This window comes from Pecten maximus, chromosome 8 (genome assembly GCF_902652985.1).
Source record: "Pecten maximus chromosome 8, xPecMax1.1, whole genome shotgun sequence".
Lineage (NCBI taxonomy): Eukaryota > Metazoa > Mollusca > Bivalvia > Pectinida > Pectinidae > Pecten > Pecten maximus.
The window spans coordinates 42,128,416-42,148,627 of NC_047022.1; the positions used below are offsets into that span (position 1 = coordinate 42,128,416).

The following is a 20,212-nucleotide window of genomic DNA, read 5'->3' on the forward strand; positions in this document are numbered from 1 at the left end:
TTTTAGATGAACAAACTATCACAAAATTGATTGATCAGATTGTAATACCATACTTATAATACACCAGTATCCCTAAATCAACCCGTTTGTTAGGTCATCTGCCCAAAGGGTCAGGATGACCTATAGCCATTGTGCTTCGTGCGTCGTCGGCCGTCCGTAAACTTTTTCTTTCAAAACGCTACTCCTCCTTAACGCTTGGGTGGATTACTTCCAAATTTGGTTTGAAGCATCATCAGGGGAGGGCAATCATATTTTATATAAATGAGGTTGGTGTGACCCCTGGGGCCTGAGGGGCTGGGCCCCAAAAGGGGAACTTTGATGAAATTTTGCTATAAAATCCTACTCCTCCTTAACCCTTTGGTGGATTTCAACCAGATATGGTGTGAAACATTATTGGGGGAGGGTGGTCATATTTTTTTATAAATGAGGCTGGTGTGGCCCCTGGGGCCAGAGGTGCGGGGCCCCAAAAGGGGAACTTTGATGAAATTTTGCTTTAAAATACTACTCCTCCAAAACCAAAAAGTAGATTATTACAAAATTTGGTGTGGAACATCGTTGGAGGAGAACAATCATATTTTATATAAACGAGGCTGGTCTGACCCTTGGGGCCAGAGGGGCCGGGCCCCAAATAGGGAACTTTGGTGGATATTTGCTATAAAATCCTACTCCTCCTTTACCCTTGGGTGGATTACAACTAAATTTGGTGTGAAACATCATTGGGGGAGGGTGGTCATATTTTATATAAATGAGGCTGGTGTGAGCCCTGGGGCCAGAGGGGCTGGGCCCCAAATAGGGAACTTTGGTGGATATTTGCTATAAAATCCTACTCCTCCTTTACCCTTGGGTGGATTACAACTAAATTTGGTGTGAAACATCATTGGGGGAGGGTGGTCATATTTTATATAAATGAGGCTGGTGTGAGCCCTGGGGCCAGAGGGGCGGGCCCCAAAAAAGGAACTTTGATGAAATTTTGCTATAAAATCCTACTCGTCCTTAACCATTTGGTGGATTTCAACCAGATATGGTGTGAAACATTATTGGGGGAGGGTGGTCATATTTTATATAAATGAGGCTGGTGTGGCCCCTGGGGCCAGAGGGGTGGGGCCCCAAAGGGGAACTTTGATGAAATTTTGCTATAAAATCCTACTCGTCCTTAACCATTTGGTGGATTTCAACCAGATATGGTGTGAAACATTATTGGGGGAGGGTGGTCATATTTTATATAAATGAGGCTGGTGTGGCCCCTGGGGCCAGAGGGGCGGGGCCCCAAAGGGGAACTTTGATGAAATTTTGCTATAAAATCCTACTCCTCCTTAACCCTTTGGTGGATTCATTCGGCGAGGGCGATCATATTTTATATAAATGAGGCTAGTGTGGCCCCTGGGGCCAGAGGGGCGGGGCCCCAAAAGGGGAACTTTGATGAAATTTTGCTTTAAAATACTACGCCTCCTAACCCCCATAGTGAATTATTACCAAATTTGGAGGACAATCATATTTTATATAAATGAGGCTGGTCTGACCCCTAGGGCCAGAGGGGCGGGGCCCCAAAAGGGGAACTTTGGTGAATTTTTGCTATAAATCCTACTTCTCTCTAACCCTTGGGTGGATTAATACGAAATATGGCGTGAAACATCCTTTGGGAAGGGTGGTCATATTTTATATAATGCCTTAATTGATTACAACCATATTTAGTATGAAACATCATTGGGGAAAGGCAATCCTAATTAATATAAATGAGTCTTGTCTGACCCATTGGGACAGAGGGGCATGCCCCAAAATTGGGAACTTGGCTAAAATTTTGCTTTAAGATGCTGGTCTTCCTGGACAAGCTAAATGGATAAAAACCAAATTTGATCTAAAACACAACTGGCTGCAATAAATAATTTATGGTAATAATGCTGGATCGAGGGGTGTGTCCCTGCTGTAAGTGTAAGTGTTTGTCAGATGACCGTTAAGGCCCATGGGCCTCTTGTTTGAGTATGGGGTGATATTTACAGTTAGAGTGTGGCTGTGTCGGTACAAATTGTTTTCCTTTCAATACAGTCCATAAAAACATCATACCATTGTAATACGAGAAATAACATAAAAACAGAATAAGGCGTATCTTTTATAAATATAGACTTTAATTTGCCTTTGTATTCCAACACATGCTACAGTTATACATAGCAACACAAAACAACTTTGCTGATTAAGTTTTTAACTTTTCATTAAAATCATTACAGATAGTGAAGATAAAGAGCTTGCACATAGTCAATGATAACTATTTTAGATATATAGAATGCTGATAACATGGACGTGTATCAATCATTGAAACCTTCTGAATAAATCATCATATATTGTCCATACTTGATAGATAGTGGGATTCTTATGTGTGCAAGGCAGCCGATGCCAATACGACAAACAGATATTGCAGAGGTTAAACAAAAACAAAAAAAACAGGAACATTAATTGCAAAGAAAAAATCTTAATAACATAAATATCAGTGGAGACAGAGAACTTACGGTACAGGGCTCAATAAACACTGATGATCCATGGAGCCAAGAGTTATCTACCTTGTAATCAACACGGTCCTAAGGTATAAGCTATAGAATTTTATATCTATGATGATACACAACCACACAATATGTAGATCAATAAATTATATTTAGTAATATTTATAAATATATAAAGCTATAAGATATACAATAAATAATTCACCAATTTTACATAAACATGTAGAGGTGATATTTAAACCAACAAAATTACAACCAACAGATAGTAACAATTAGTAAAGTCAGCACTTGATCTACAGATAAATATCACAGTAGGTACAGCTACAGCAATAAGTAATTGAGTTTTCACAGTAACACTTTTTCACAGTCTGACTGATGTAGTAATTTTTTGGAAAAAAAAAAATAACAATAATAATGAAAGAAACAAATACCAAAGTTTGTTAACAATGAGGGTAGAAGTAATTGTGATACATGTGTAATATCTTTGTACAATAAGACTTAATCGTATACGCATTCAACACTCAAGTTTATTGTACAGAATACACACAGAAAGTTTGTCCTTGTAGCAAGCAAGTACTACTTGTGATGTCAGATAAATATGGAGGATTTATACAAACCTACAAAAGTTGTGTATGATGAAAAGGTACATAATGGTTTTTTTTTACATTATTCCAGATAGCATTATGCTTCCAAAACCCCCCAATCTTATAACAACTGACAAAATGATGCCATGGACGGAAAACAACAATTAATATCACATATTGCTATTATCATTATGACATCTTTTGTTAAAATTTTTATTGTCTTAGGGGATGGAAACCATAAACATCTACAGTTCCAAGTTTATACATGCATATAGTTACAACATTTACTCAAATAAAGCAGGCACAGACTGTCGTATATCTCAGAGTAGAAAACAAAATAATCATAAAGCTCTAAGAAAAGTGACATGAGGGATTAACTCACAAGAATATGTTAACAAACCACAATGACAGATCGACTGTGATGCTATAGACTAACGGTGAGTAGCAGGCCGCTATGTACACACAATACTGATACTGGGATGTCCTTCTGACGAGCAGGCCGCTATGTACACACAATGACAGATCGACTGTGATGCTATAGACTAACAGTGAGTAGCAGGCCGCTATGTACACACAATACTGATACTGGGATGTCCTTCTGACGGTATAATATCGTTGAAGCAATACTGTAACGTGTAATACTGAAAGAGGCCGCCATCTTTTTGCTGTAAAACATTTATTGAAAAAAAAATTCAAGGTTCTTGATAACAACTCATAGAGCTGAGAAACAAATATATATACAACCTAAATTCATAAAAAAAATTGCAGAAATAAAGTGAATTAAATGTTGCAAGAAATTTCAATAGATAAAGCAGAAACATTAAATCGAGGTTTAATTCAATACTTCGATGGGTACAAACTCACAGTAATCAGTATTATTCAATAGTACAGTCATTACAATATCACCATCATCATATTATGGACATCTAAAATGTTTTGCAATAAATTTGATAAAATCATTGTCAGCAGCAAGGAGAAAAAAAACCCAGGGCCAGTAGATCTGTTGGCAAGTAAATATTTGTTGACTACTTACCCGATTGGCATGTGAAATGTTTACCTTAATATAATTTAATTTAAGATTCTACTAAATCAGTTTACCTGGACCACTATGTTTCACCTTTGGGTACATTTGGACAGAATCCTGAAGGACCAGTGATGCTGATTTCGTTTTTTCCTGCTCTGGTCAGTAGTTTTAAATTTTCGTACAATGCATTTGAGAATAATATACATGTAGGTCATATTAACGAGGATTATCATATGTTGGATAATAATGCTACAGTCCTAAATGTTTAATTTACCCTATTGCACACAGAAAACATTAATCAAAGCAGTCGGAACAAAATGTAAATCAGATAAAACAATAAGATCATCTGCTAGGACAATAAATAAAATCTGCTAAAAGTAAAACAGAAAATGAACTAAAATAGTAAAGAATTGCACTTACAATCGTCAACGGAAGGAACATTGGTGATTCCACACAATTTGGAACTTTGATACTTACATAGTTCGCAACCAAAAAACTTTTGCAGCAAAAAATTTATTTGAAAGTAAAATATTTCAAAGTAGAGATAAAATATTGTGAGAAAGAGGTATAGTTAACATGATTTCTTTTGTGACAGACATGTCACATGATCAAAAATATATTAATAAAAAATGAAGTATTTTCCTACATATCAAAACAATTAAATCCAAAGCAATATTTTAAAACATAAAAGTCACTTGCTATACAATATCAGTTCATATATAAAAGTTCTGTAATTGGCATCAAGACATGGCATCGTTACTATCACTCATTTAAGTGCATTTCAGTGGAACTTCACATTAAGCTCATAATAATATCTGTCACTAAATACCGTTCCTAAAACAATGAAACTGACTGAAGACTTGGACGGTTATCATGAGCAAACCATCAGCATTAATGCATGGCTCTATTTACATCTTTTGTATCCTCCACTTCCTTATATAACTATATAAGTTATAATGTAAACTGTAACATCATATCAACTACAACATGATGTTGGAATATTACAGATCCTTATATGTATCTCATCCCAATCAACTATGAAATTGCATTTTATCACTTCAGAACTTATTGTTCTGACAATAATTTCCACTCGGCCATACACTGGTTATCTCCCTTGCAGAGTAACCATAGAAACATTCTGTGATCCAGAATACACACATTTCCTTTAAGTTGACTCTATCACACTGAATGTTTGTTCATAATCCAAAGTTGAGTCAATGAAATAATTCCATCTGATAAAACCGCCAATATCTGATACCTATGTAGCTGTTGTTATGGTAATGCTGTCAACAGAATCCAGATCTCCACAGTCAAGGTCAAGGTCATATTATGAACTTGAAGTCTCATTAATGAACAGGAAAAGTATGTATGGCAGGTGTCCCAGTTGTGATGGTTGTTTGTTGTAGATGAGGCGAAACTCTGGTCACTAAGTGGTCATCGGTCGGGGCTGGGTGGCGGTCAGTATGGTGTTGATGGAGTCTTGCTGCTCCTGGAATCCTGTATGACCAATCACCAGCTCACTGTAAAACAACCAAATACAACAGTTGATAAACCTTGGTAATGATGTCACTGTCGGCCTCATTCTCAGTAGTTTAACTGACTTACGAGTATATATCAGATATATAATGTTCTATTGTGTTTCATAAACAACAAAAGGATCTTTATTTTCCTACTGTGTCAAGTCGATACAGAAAACATCCAGCCTGTGTCCACAAAAACAATGACTGGATAGTGAGCCAAGCATTTTTTATAGATTATACAACCTAGAATTTGAAGATAAAATTTGAGAAGATATTCATTAAGTAAAAGTTGGTACTTTAATGAAATTAAAGAAAAGTATATTTCCAACAAGCAACTTCGCGGAATTAATATCTCCCGCTTTCCTGACAAATTGTTGGTAAACATTTTTGAGGTTAGGAATGAATTCTGTTGAACCATAATGTATTGCTTGAAACTCAAAGAAAAAAGTAAGCCTTACATGTGACAGGGGATAAAGTAAAATGATTGTGTAAGACATGTCTTCTCATCTGCCATTACCAAAACCTATCTGGCTAAGTCTTTAATACAATAACATTGAATCCTGTTCCTAAGTTTGAAGACCTTCCCAAAAATATTTGGTAGAGTCATTTAACAGCAAATGACAATGTGTTTTATAAATCAAAGGACGATAACTCTGTTACTAAGTTTGATGATAACTGGATAATATTTTTGGGAGCTATTGCATGAAAACAGCAGAAACAAAAAAAAATTGTTAATCAATGAGCCATAACTCTGCCAAATTACGTCCATCAAAGTGACAATTGAGCTCCACCTAGCCCTTCAGGTATTTAATCTTTTTATCAAATTTGAAGAAAATCTGTTAGCATTCTATTTAACCTTTTTATTAAATTGGAAGAAAATCAGTTAACATTCGTTAATGCACGGAGATGGACAGACAAACCCAAAACCCCATTTCGGTGGATAAAACAAATGTGCAATACGTTCTTATGTGCATTGGTAGTTTCCAGGAGGATATTTAGTGGTAAACGGAACCATCTTCATGTGAATAGTTTAAATCTGAATAAACAGTAAGAACTCCCGACACCAGGTTTCCAAGCAATATCTACAGCTTGTTACCGACATATTTGCTTGAAAATGTTTTATATATACTAGGTTAATACATAGACTACATACTAAACTGTGATTGTGAATAGTATAAAAAAAACAACTCAGCAATTTGTGGTTTTCAAAAGTGGTCAGATTATCACAAGTTGTATGTGTAATGACAAAAAACCTAATGGTTAAATCTCTCTGGAATTTCAAAAACTTTACCTTTGGGTAATACACATATGAACTCCTTGAAGAAGTATATCAAATGTAAAAATTTAGGCTGAGAAAAGAACAAAACACCAGCCATGATTTTTTATATACTTTTTAAAAATAGATATTGATACTCTCGGCATTATAGGTTTATCAACACAAACATCACATGTTTCAGTCAGTGATTAAATTTTGTTATATCTATCAGCCAATTTTTTAAAAACTTACAAAGATATTGTGAAGTCACAAGAAATTCATGTTTAACTTTCTGGGATGCATTGTTAAACTCCTGAACTTTCTGGGATGTATTTCCTTCGAAAATTATAACTAACTCTCATTTGCATCCTTCAGTAACATGTTCTAAGCTTCCTGTCTGGGATTCAGTGTGCAGATTGGATAGCTAGCCACACAGTTGGTAACAAGGCAATGGGGTTTGGTTATTTGTCAGCAAATTATAAAAGGCAAAGAAGAAAAAAGGCATAATATGTATGCAGTTTGAGAAGAAAAGGCTCAAGTATTGATGGTTATGCTGAGGTGAGTATGTGCATCTGTATGGCAAAGGGGAGATAATCCTTCAATTGATGACACCAAACATAGCATAGACAAGCCTAAGCAGTTCTTTATGGCAGCTCTTACCTGTTTAATATCAAACTAGAATTTGAAACCATAGAACCCCACTCCCACTTTAAAAATGATTAAAATCATACAAGGGGATAACTCCCAGAAAAGTAATCAAAATGTAAAAAAAAAAAAAAAAACTTGGAGGGGTTATACACAACACCATGGACAGGGTATATATAACTAAATACTATGGAGGGGGTTATACACAACACCATGGACAGGGTATATATAACTAAATACTATGGAGGGGTTATACACAACACCATGGACAGGGTATATATAACTAAATACTATGGAGGGGGTTATACACAACACCATGGACAGGGTATATATAACTAAATACTATGGAGGGGGTATACACAACACCATGGACAGGGTATATATAACTAAATACTATGGAGGGATTATACACAACACCATGGACAGGGTATATATAACTAAATACTATGGAGGGGGGTATACACAACACCATGGACAGGGTATATATAACTAAATACTATGGAGGGGGTATACACAACACCATGGACAGGGTATATATAACTAAATACTATGGAGGGGTTATACACAACACCATGGACAGGGTATATATAACTAAATACTATGGAGGGGGGTATACACAACACCATGGACAGGGTATATATAACTAAATACTATGGAGGGGTTATACACAACACCATGGACAGGGTATATATAACTAAATACTATGGAGGGGTTATTACAACACCATGGACAGGGTATATATAACTAAATACTATGGAGGGGGGTATACAACACCATGGACAGGGTATATATAACTAAATACTATGGAGGGGGTATACACAACAACATGGACAGGGTATATATAACTAATACTATGGAGGGGTTATACACAACACCATGGACAGGGTATATATAACTAAATACTATGGAGGGGGGTATACAACACCATGGACAGGGTATATATAACTAAATACTATGGAGGGGTTATACACAACACCATGGACAGGGTATATATAACTAAATACTATGGAGGGGTTATACACAACACCATGGACAGGGTATATATAACTAAATACTATGGTGGGGGGTATACAACACCATGGACAGGGTATATATAACTAAATACTATGGAGGGGGGTACACAAAACCATGGACAGGGTATATATAACTAAATACTATGGTGGGGGGTATACAACACCATGGACAGGGTATATATAACTAAATACTATGGAGGGGGTATACACAACACCATGGACAGGGTATATATAACTAAATACTATGGAGGGGTTATACACAACACCATGGACAGGGTATATATAACTAAATACTATGGAGGGGTTATACACAACACCATGGACAGGGTATATATAACTAAATACTATGGAGGGGGGTATACACAACACCATGGACAGGGTATATATAACTAAATACTATGGAGGGGTTATACACAACACCATGGACAGGGTATATATAACTAAATACTATGGAGGGGGGTATACACAACACCATGGACAGGGTATATATAACTAAATACTATGGAGGGGGGTATACACAACACCATGGACAGGGTAATATAACTAAATACTATGGAGGGGGTATACACAACACCATGGACAGGGTATATATAACTAAATACTATGGAGGGGTTATACACAACACCATGGACAGGGTATATATAACTAAATACTATGGAGGGGTTATACAACACCATGGACAGGGTATATATAACTAAATACTATGGAGGGGTTATACACAACACCATGGACAGGGTATATATAACTAAATACTATGGAGGGGGGTATACACAACACCATGGACAGGGTATATATAACTAAATACTATGGAGGGGTTATACACAACACCATGGACAGGGTATATATAACTAAATACTATGGAGGGGTTATACAACACCATGGACAGGGTATATATAACTAAATACTATGGAGGGGTTATACACAACACCATGGACAGGGTATATATAACTAAATACTATGGAGGGGGTTATACACAACACCATGGACAGGGTATATATAACTAAATACTATGGAGGGGGTTATACACAACACCATGGACAGGGTATATATAACTAATACTATGGAGGGGGTTATACACAACACCATGGACAGGGTATATATAACTAAATACTATGGAGGGGGTTATACACAACACCATAGACAGGGTATATATAACTAAATACTATGGAGGGGGTTATACACAACACCATAGACAGGGTATATATAACTAATACTATGGAGGGGTTATACACAACACCATGGACAGGGTATATATAACTAATACTATGGAGGGGTACACAACACCATGGACAGGGTATATATAACTAATACTATGGAGGGGGTTATACACAACACCATGGATAGGGTATATATAACTAAATACTATGGAGGGGTTATACACAACACCATGGACAGGGTATATATAACTAAGTACTATGGAGGGGGTTATACACAACACCATAGACAGGGTATATATAACTAATACTATGGAGGGGGTTATACACAACACCATGGACAGGGTATATATAACTAAATACTATGGAGGGGTTATACACAACACCATGGACAGGGTATATATAACTAAATACTATGGAGGGGTTATACACAACACCATGGACAGGGTATATATAACTAAATACTATGGAGGGGTTATACACAACACCATGGACAGGGTATATATAACTAAATACTATGGAGGGGGTTATACACAACACCATAGACAGGGTATATATAACTAATACTATGGAGGGGGTTATACACAACACCATGGACAGGGTATATATAACTAAATACTATGGAGGGGTTATACACAACACCATGGACAGGGTATATATAACTAAGTACTATGGAGGGGTTATACACAACACCATGGACAGGGTACATATAACTAAATACTATGGAGGGGTTATACACAACACCATAGACAGGGTATATATAACTAAATACTATGGAGGGGGGTATACACAACACCATGGACAGGGTATATATAAGTTACTAAATACCATGGAAGGGGTCAATGACACTAATACCATGGAAGGGGTCAATGACACTAATACCATAGAAGGGGTATATGACACTAATACCATAGAAGGGGTATATGACACTAATACCATAGAAGGGGTATATGACACTAATACCATGGAAGGGGTCAATGACACTAATACCATGGAAGGGGTCAATGACACTAATACCATAGAAGGGGTATATGACACTAATACCATAGAAGGGGTATATGACACTAATACCATAGAAGGGGTATATGACACTAATACCATGGAAGGGGTATATGACACTAATACCATGGAAGGGGTATATGACACTAATACCATGGAAGGGGTATATGACACTAATACCATGGAAGGGGTAAATGACACTAATACCATGGAAGGGGTAAATGACACTAATACCATGGAAGGTGGCCCCTTTACTTATAATGGAGGAGGTTATTAACTCCTTGTATTCTCCATGAATCTGCCCACATGTTTCATACATGTACATTTTTAAGTTGAATAGGATCATAGTTGAATGGTTTGGTGTTAATTTAAGCTAGAGTAGCCAGCATTGCCTCCACGCCTCTTAATGATATATAGGTTAGTGCGTCTATGATTCCCACACCGTTAGTCACGCCTCTACTATGGTTATATAGCAGTGTATCTATACTTACTGCTACTGGTACCATGCCTACTTCTGAAACAGAACTGTCGCCGGCCATATCTAGTTAATATAATGTTATTACCTCACTAAAAAGCTGATGTCGTACAATGACCTGGCAGTATGCAGAACATTTTAAGTCACTAAAATTAATTCTTAACAGGATTTCCTCGAAAGATTTACTTAAAAATAGAAATGCTAGAAAAGCAAGCATGAAATATGATCAATTTTAGAAAGGAGCTTATAAAGAATATATTTTTGTATAAGTATAGGATATTAAATAAAATAAAGTGAAGACATTACATGCATAGTACATAAATGTAAAATAGCAACAGGTTATCACAACATAGAGATGCTAAACATAAGCTGTTCTAATCTATCATTAAGGAAGCTATTGTTTTCTTATAAATATTGATGTCATTGGCAAAAGACATTTTATTGAAGAATTCTGAGAACTTTTAAAGACCAAGATTATATAAATTATCTATAATAATGACTTGTCTTTGGGACATTAAGGCCTAGGGTCATAACTCTAATTAGATTTGTGATACTGCCCACATGGACTAGTCATGAGAACCTTGCATGTTAGAAAAGTCTAAAAAAAAATCACACATTATGATTTAACTCCTATATGATGGTGAACATATTCATGTAACACTAGGTTCTGTGATACTACATATTACATCTGACACGAGATACTGTAACACTAGGTTCTGTGATACTACGTATGACATCTGACATGAGATACTGTAACGCTAGGTTCTGTGATACTACGTATGACATCTGACACGAGATACTGTAACACTAGGTTCTGTGATACTACGTATGACATCTGACACGAGATACTGTAACACTAGGTTCTGTGATACTACGTATTACATCTGACACGAGATACCGTAACACTAGGTTCTGTGATACTACGTATTACATCTGACACGAGATACCGTAACACTAGGTTCTGTGATACTACGTATTACATCTGACACGAGATACCGTAACACTAGGTTCTGTGATACTACGTATGACATCTGACACGAGATACCGTAACACTAGGTTCTGTGATACTACGTATGACATCTGACACGAGATACCGTAACACTAGGTTCTGTGATACTACGTATGACATCTGACACGAGATACCGTTACACTAGGTTCTGTGATACTACGTATGACATCTGACACGAGATACCGTAACACTAGGTTCTGTGATACTACGTATGACATCTGACACGAGATACCGTAACACTAGGTTCTGTGATACTACGTATGACATCTGACACGAGATACTGTAACGCTAGGTTCTGTGATACTACGTATGACATCTGACACGAGATACTGTAACGCTAGGTTCTGTGATACTACGTATGACATCTGACACGAGATACTGTAACGCTAGGTTCTGTGATACTACGTATGACATCTGACACGAGATACTGTAACGCTAGGTTCTGTGATACTACGTATGACATCTGACACGAGATACTGTAACGCTAGGTTCTGTGATACTACGTATGACATCTGACACGAGATACTGTAACGCTGGGTTCTGTGATACTACGTATGACATCTGACACGAGATACTGTAACACTAGGTTCTGTGATACTACGTATGACATCTGACACGAGATACTGTAACGCTAGGTTCTGTGATACTACGTATGACATCTGACACGAGATACTGTAACGCTAGGTTCTGTGATACTACGTATGACATCTGACACGAGATACTGTAACGCTAGGTTCTGTGATACTACGTATGACATCTGACACGAGATACTGTAACGCTAGGTTCTGTGATACTACGTATGACATCTGACACGAGATACTGTAACGCTAGGTTCTGTGATACTACGTATGACATCTGACACGAGATACTGTAACACTAGGTTCTGTGATACTACGTATGACATCTGACGAGATACTGAAACACTACTGTAACCTAGGTTCTGTGATACTACGTATGACAATCTGACACGAGATACTGTACACTAGGTTCTGTGATACTACGTATGACATCTGACACGAGATACTGTAACACTAGGTTCTGTGATACTACGTATGACATCTGACACGAGATACTGTAACACTAGGTTCTGTGATACTACGTATGACATCTGACACGAGATACTGTAACACTAGGTTCTGTGATACTACGTATGACATCTGACACGAGATACTGTAACACTAGGTTCTGTGATACTACGTATGACATCTGACACGAGATACTGTAACACTAGGTTCTGTGATACTACGTATGACATCGACACGAGATACTGTAACACTAGGTTCTGTGATACTACGTATTGACATCTGACACGAGATACTGTAACACTAGGTTCTGTGATACTACGTATTACATCTGACACGAGATACTGTAACACTAGGTTCTGTGATACTACGTATTACATCTGACACGAGATACTGTAACACTAGGTTCTGTGATACTACGTATGACATCTGACACGAGATACTGTAACACTAGGTTCTGTGATACTACGTATTACATCTGACACGAGATACTGTAACACTAGGTTCTGTGATACTACGTATGACATCTGACACGAGATACTGTAACACTGGGTTCTGTGATACTACGTATGACATCTGACACGAGATACTGTAACACTATAGGTTCTGTGATACTACGTATGACATCTGACACGAGATACTGTAACACTAGGTTCTGTGATACTACGTATGACATCTGACACGAGATACTGTAACACTAGGTTCTGTGATACTACGTATGACATCTGACACGAGATACTGTAACACTAGGTTCTGTGATACTACGTATGACATCTGACACGAGATACTGTAACACTAGGTTCTGTGATACTACGTATTACATCTGACACGAGATACTGTAACACTAGGTTCTGTGATACTACGTATGACATCTGACACGAGATACTGTAACGCTAGGTTCTGTGATACTACGTATGACATCTGACACGAGATACTGTAACACTAAGTTCTGTGATACTACGTATGACATCTGGGAGACGGTGGTACCTTACCTGTAGTTGATTTCACCATCCCCATCACTGTCCAGTTCCAGTAGTAGCTGACTAACTTCATCATTGGATAACTTGATACCCGTCTCCTACAGACAATCACACAAATCAATTATAGTCCACAAAATCTCAAATTCCTATACAATGTATTAAAAAGTCAGCAATATTCAATTTTGTACTGAGAACATTATGAACAAGAAGAAATACTTTTATATTTGTCACTAAGTTTTAGAGTTTTTTTGACTTTTTTGTAATTTAAACCTTACATAATTTGATGGTGATCATTATTTTTCCTCATATTTAAGCATTTGTCTTATTATGACAATTAACGAGAATTTTAAACATGGGAAGATAACTGGGTAAATGAACGTGCTTCAATTTTTATTTCTTTTAAAAGTTACTTCATAGCATAACTTTCATCAACTATCTTCAGTAATACATAATGATATCAAGTAAAATCCAAACAGTCTCCATTTGTAGTCCCAACCATTTGTAGTCCCATTTATACAACCAACATTTGTAGTCCCATTTATACAACCAACATTTGTAGTCCAATTCATACAACCAACATTTGTAGTCCATTCATACAACCAACATTTGTAGTCCAATTTATACAACCAATACAGATTAGTAAGCCAGAAGTCTGTTATATTTAGTTAACAATGAAAATCTGAACACCAAAGCTTAATAAATTACATAGATTACATAATTGTTACTGTTTTATCTATATATAAATACAAATATTTCATGCCAAATGATTTTATGAAAAAAAATCTTTAACAAGTTTAGAGTGTCATTGAAATCAGAGACTGGAAAACTTAGACTCAACTATGATAAATCATGTCTTTTTTTTGTTTTTTTCTTTCTTTTTTTTCTTTCTTCAATAAACACAATAAACACAGATTTATAAAGTTTAAACATCACTGATAGATACATCTGTCTAAACCCTGGGTCTAATTCAGGCCTTTTTGGGGCATTACCTGGCCACAGTTTCATCAACGTTCTGTTACTTACGGAAATTCCTTTACTTAAAACTATTCCATATGAAAGCATTACTGAATTTAATGGAAAAATCTTTGTTAAGGAATCTTCTTTAACTTCTCTGATGCTTTCCTATGAAGTTTTAAAGTTAAAGAAATTCCTTCACGGAACATTGGTAAACTGGCCACAGTATGTATTAGTATAAGTTTATATGTGCTGAAATTGTTCCTACAGAGAAAGGAGAAAAAAAAATTAACCTGAACATTTTACACCAAAAAAACAAATATGTCAAACCCTTTAGGAAATAAATCTACAAATATGAGGTAATTAAATCAAAGTCATTTACCCAAAATGTAAAAGTTGATACGTCAATTATTCCTTTATATGAGATATAAATGTAAGTAACCATCACACATTATATCATGCACAAGTCCACAACACCACTATAAATATTTAATGACACCCAACAAAGTAAAACCTGTATTACATTGTACGTCTGCAGTATGCCACTTAACCCAACACCTACAATAAAAAGTCAATTTTAAATTCCTTTTTGGATATCAGATGTATGAATATTATGCTGGTGCCACGACAACAAATTGTAATTACGAATCGTGTTTTGGTGCTTCACGGTCAAAGGTATTCATATATTGTGGTGCCATGACAACAATTGGCATTCATGTATTCTGTTGTCATGACAACAAATGGTATTTATATATCTAGGTGCCATGCCAACAAATGGTATTCATGTATTCTGTTGTCATGACAACAAATGGTATTTATATATCTAGGTGCCATGACAACAAATGGTATCCATGTATTCTGGTGCCATGACAACCAATGGTATTCATGTATCTAGGTGCCATGACAACTTGTGGTATTCATGTATTTTGGTATGACAACAACAAATTGTATATATGTATCCAGATGCCATGACTATCACTGGTATTCGTCTAATTTGGTGCTATGACAACCATTGGCAATTGTGTATCTAGGTTCCATAACTACAAATGGTATTTATGTATCAAGGTGTCATGACAACAAATGATATTCATGTATCTAGGTGCCATGACAATAATTGATATTCACGTATCGAGTTGCCATGAAAACCAATAGTATTAATGTATCCAGATGCCATGTCTATCACTGGTATTCATCTAATGTGGTGCCATGCAAACCATTGGTAATCATGTCTTCTGGTGCCATGACTATCACTGGTATTCAGGCATTTTGGTACCTTGACAACAAATGGTATCTGTATCAAGGTACCACGACAACCAGAGGTATTCATGTATTCTGGTGCAATGACAAAAAATTATATTAATGTATCCAGGTACCATGACAACAAATGGTATTCATGTATCCAGGTACCATGACAACAAATGGTACTTATGTATCCAGGTGCCATGACAACAAATGGTACTTATGTATCCAGGTGCCATGACAACCAGTGGTATTCATGTATCCAGGTACCATGACAACCACTGGTACTTATGTATTCTGCTGCCATGACTACCAATTTTATCCATTAACATAACATTTCTGTAAAATTTACCACCAAGCTATACAACATCTTTCACTAGTTACCTTATTTGAACCAAAACAGAGGCGGTTTAAAGCAAATTTTGCACACTGGAGGAAAAACATCAAATACAAAGTTTTTGTTTAAAGCATTAATCCTATAATACTATTATTAATCATAATTAACATGGGATTTGTTCCTGTGTAAAATTATGTCTTCTGTGTAGAAATAGCTCAGCCCAGCCCAGCTCCGCTACACTATTATCTGTTATGTTATTACATAGGCAGTGAATTGTGAATTCTGAAATAACAAAATGACTCAGGTACTCCATATAGAACAAAGCTCCAGGGTTAAATTCTTTATTGATGAGGGAATCCTCTCGGTAGTAATGACTTGATCAGGTACAGAATTCACTTCCCTGTGTATTTCATATTTCATGGTTCCCTGTTATAACTTGTTTTGTTGTAACTAGACAAAACATATCTTCTCTATACCTTAGTATTTGTTTCAGGAGGTTTATAGTCTATCCTACACATTTACCTCTATGCCTTGTTATTTGTGTGTCCAGAGCTTTATAGTCTATCCTACACACTTACCTCTATGCCTTGTTGAAATTCTTCATATGTCACACTCATACTTCCATCTTTATCAAATTTGTTGAAGAAGTCCACCAGTCGTAGGTTATTTTTCTGTATGTAGTTGGCCAGTTTGACCATCGGGTGGACAGGTTTCTTTGGCTTTTTAGGGGGCTCCATTCCCCCATGTTTTAATTTCATATCTGGGCATTGTTCTTGCACTTGTTTGTAAATTTCATTAAAATCATTGTTCACAAGAATATCCTGCAAAAAATTACATATAGATATTTCAGCAGCAACTCATCACAGAAGAAAAACAAGTACAAAGAGCCCACTCCCCATACAATTGCCTCAGTATTAAAACATAATATCTATTACGAGTGAAGTCATCATTCACCGACAATTTGACACAAAATTAACATTCTTTAACAACAACAGGCATTAAATTAAAAGGTATTTGGTAGAGTTTCTACTACTTGATTGAAGTCTCTTTAGTAGAAAACCCAGGCAAGCAAGTGAATACATGTCAGATCTGTCCATAAACTTTGATCCATAGAGCTAACCTAAGGTGGTACTACATAATTTATGAAAATAATATATAAACAATGAATTTTCCAGACAAAATAACTATAAGCAATTACAATATGAGCTTTTGGTTAAAATGGAGTGTCCTTGATGAAATATTTATCAGTTTTATTTTCTGTTACTCACAGAAAAGTCCAGCTCCTTTAAAATGCTATTAGGATTGCGTAAAATGGCAGCACAGATTCCATAACACCCAGCACTCTGCATAGGGTTCTTACCCATCTGTAACATAAACACACAGAAAATCAGACAACACTGTAACACAACACAGAGAAAATCAGACAACACTGTAACATAAACACAGAGAAAATCAGACAACACTGTAACACAACACAGAGAAAATCAGACAACACTGTAACATAACACAGAGAAAATCAGACAACACTGTAACATAAACACAGAGAAAATCAGACAACACTGTAACATAAACACAGAGAAAATCAGACAACACTGTAACATAAACACAGAGAAAATCAGACAACACTGTAACATAAACACAGAGAAAATCAGACAACACTGTAACATAACACAGAGAAAATCAGACAACACTGTAACATAAACACAGAGAAAATCAGACAACACTGTAACATAAACACAGAGAATAAAATCAGACAACACTGTAACATAACACAGAGAAAATCAGACAACACTGTAACATAAACACAGAGAAAATCAGACAGCACTGTAACATAAACACAGAGAAAATCAGACAACACTATAACATAACACAGAGAATAAAATCAGAGAACACTGTAACACAACACAGAGAAAATCAGACAACACTGTAACATAAACACAGAGAAAATCAGACAACACTGTAACATAAACACACAGAAAATCAGACAACACTGTAACACAACACACAGAAAATCAGACAACACTGTAACACAACACAGAGAAAATCAGACAACACTGTAACACAACACAGAAAATCAGACAACACTGTAACATAAACACACAGAAAATCAGACAACACTGTAACATAAACACACAGAAAATCAGACAACACTGTAACATAAACACACAGAAAATCAGACAACACTATAACATAACACAGAGAATAAAATCAGAGAACACTGTAACACAACACAGAGAAAATCAGACAACACTGTAACATAAATACAGAGAAAATCAGACAACACTGTAACATAACACAGAGAAAATCAGACAACACTATAACATAACACAGAGAAAATCAGACAACACTGTAACATAAACACAGAGAAAATCAGACAACACCGTAACATAACACAGAGAAAATCAGACAACTCTTTATCTATCATGTTATACCATATAAAACTACAATCATTTACTTCTCTCAGGTTTTTTCTTCTCTGGGGATTTTTGTACCAGCGTTGTGATGTTTTTACATTAGAAGAGAAAAACATATTTGTCCTTGTCTTTGAAGCAGTCTCATATAGAAACTCTAAGAATAGTACCAAGCACTGCATCAGGAGACAGTTTATACAACAACTTATGCAATATGCATATGGAAAAGCATTGTTTATTCCAACAAGACCATGAAAATTACCCTGACACTAACAATATTCAAAATAAGGCTTGCCACATTGATGGCTTTTGTTAGGTACAAGTAAAAGGTTAGAAGAGAAAACAATAGGCCCAATGGGCCTGAATTGCTCACCTGCTTCTAGAGCAACTTTAAAGTTGATCTAGGTCATTTATATGCAGACAATAACTAGTGCTGATTTACACTTTATTAAATTTTAAGAGAAAGTTAGCTAGGTTTATTCATGTAAGTAAACAAATACCTTTAGGGTAATGTATTGGTAAATCAGGTAGATAACCGGTAGACATACCTTTAGAGAAGTGAGAGTTTCATTCACCGATATTCCTTTACCTAGTATTACAGCACCCTCAGCAGTTATACGGTTATTCCTGTCAAAATCATAAAAACATAAAAACAGCTAAATCAAAATGCTGAAAAAAACAAAGGGCATCCAATAACTCTTTAAAAATTGTTGAATCAAAACACAGCTACATATCATGATTATAAATCCTACCATGTTTTAAGGGGATTGGAAGTAACCTGAGAGAGATCATCATCACATATGACAAAAAGAGTATATGATGGAAAGATACATGGTCAGATAATGCCATAACATTAATATACTCATAGACATTTCTTTAATGACCACTGCACCAACTTCAATCAACCCAAAAACCATACTTTTTAAAATGAATATCCTACATGTACATTAACAGCAAAAGGCTCACGTTAAATTAAGTTCCTCTAAGGTCTGGTTGTGTTTGAGAGCATCACACATCGCTATTGACCCATCCAGTCCAAACCCATTCCATGACAGGTTGATTTTCTTCATGTATATATTATGCTGAATAGAAAAGTAAA

The 20,212-nt window shown here is 36.0% G+C and overlaps 1 protein-coding gene across 9 annotated transcripts in view; it reads right to left on the reverse strand.

Annotated features, from left to right (window-relative positions):
* Nucleotides 1-2,094: 2,094 nt before the first annotated feature.
* LOC117333560 (leucine-rich repeat-containing protein 74B-like) overlaps nt 2,095-20,212 on the reverse strand; it is a 69,550-nt gene continuing 51,432 nt past the window's right edge. For 8 of the 9 annotated variants that reach the window (XM_033892896.1, XM_033892898.1, XM_033892899.1 and 5 more), the window contains 6 exons: nt 20,080-20,195; nt 19,662-19,740; nt 17,971-18,066; nt 17,281-17,523; nt 14,185-14,270; nt 2,095-5,620 (listed from right to left, as the gene is read on the reverse strand). In XM_033892896.1, coding sequence (XP_033748787.1) covers nt 5,527-5,620; nt 14,185-14,270; nt 17,281-17,523; nt 17,971-18,066; nt 19,662-19,740; nt 20,080-20,195 — 714 coding nt within the window. In that variant the 3' untranslated portion in view covers nt 2,095-5,526. Of the gene's footprint in view, nt 5,621-11,177; nt 11,212-14,184; nt 14,271-17,280; nt 17,524-17,970; nt 18,067-19,661; nt 19,741-20,079; nt 20,196-20,212 lie in introns of all 9 variants that reach the window. The other variant, XM_033892897.1, reaches the window with a different exon arrangement.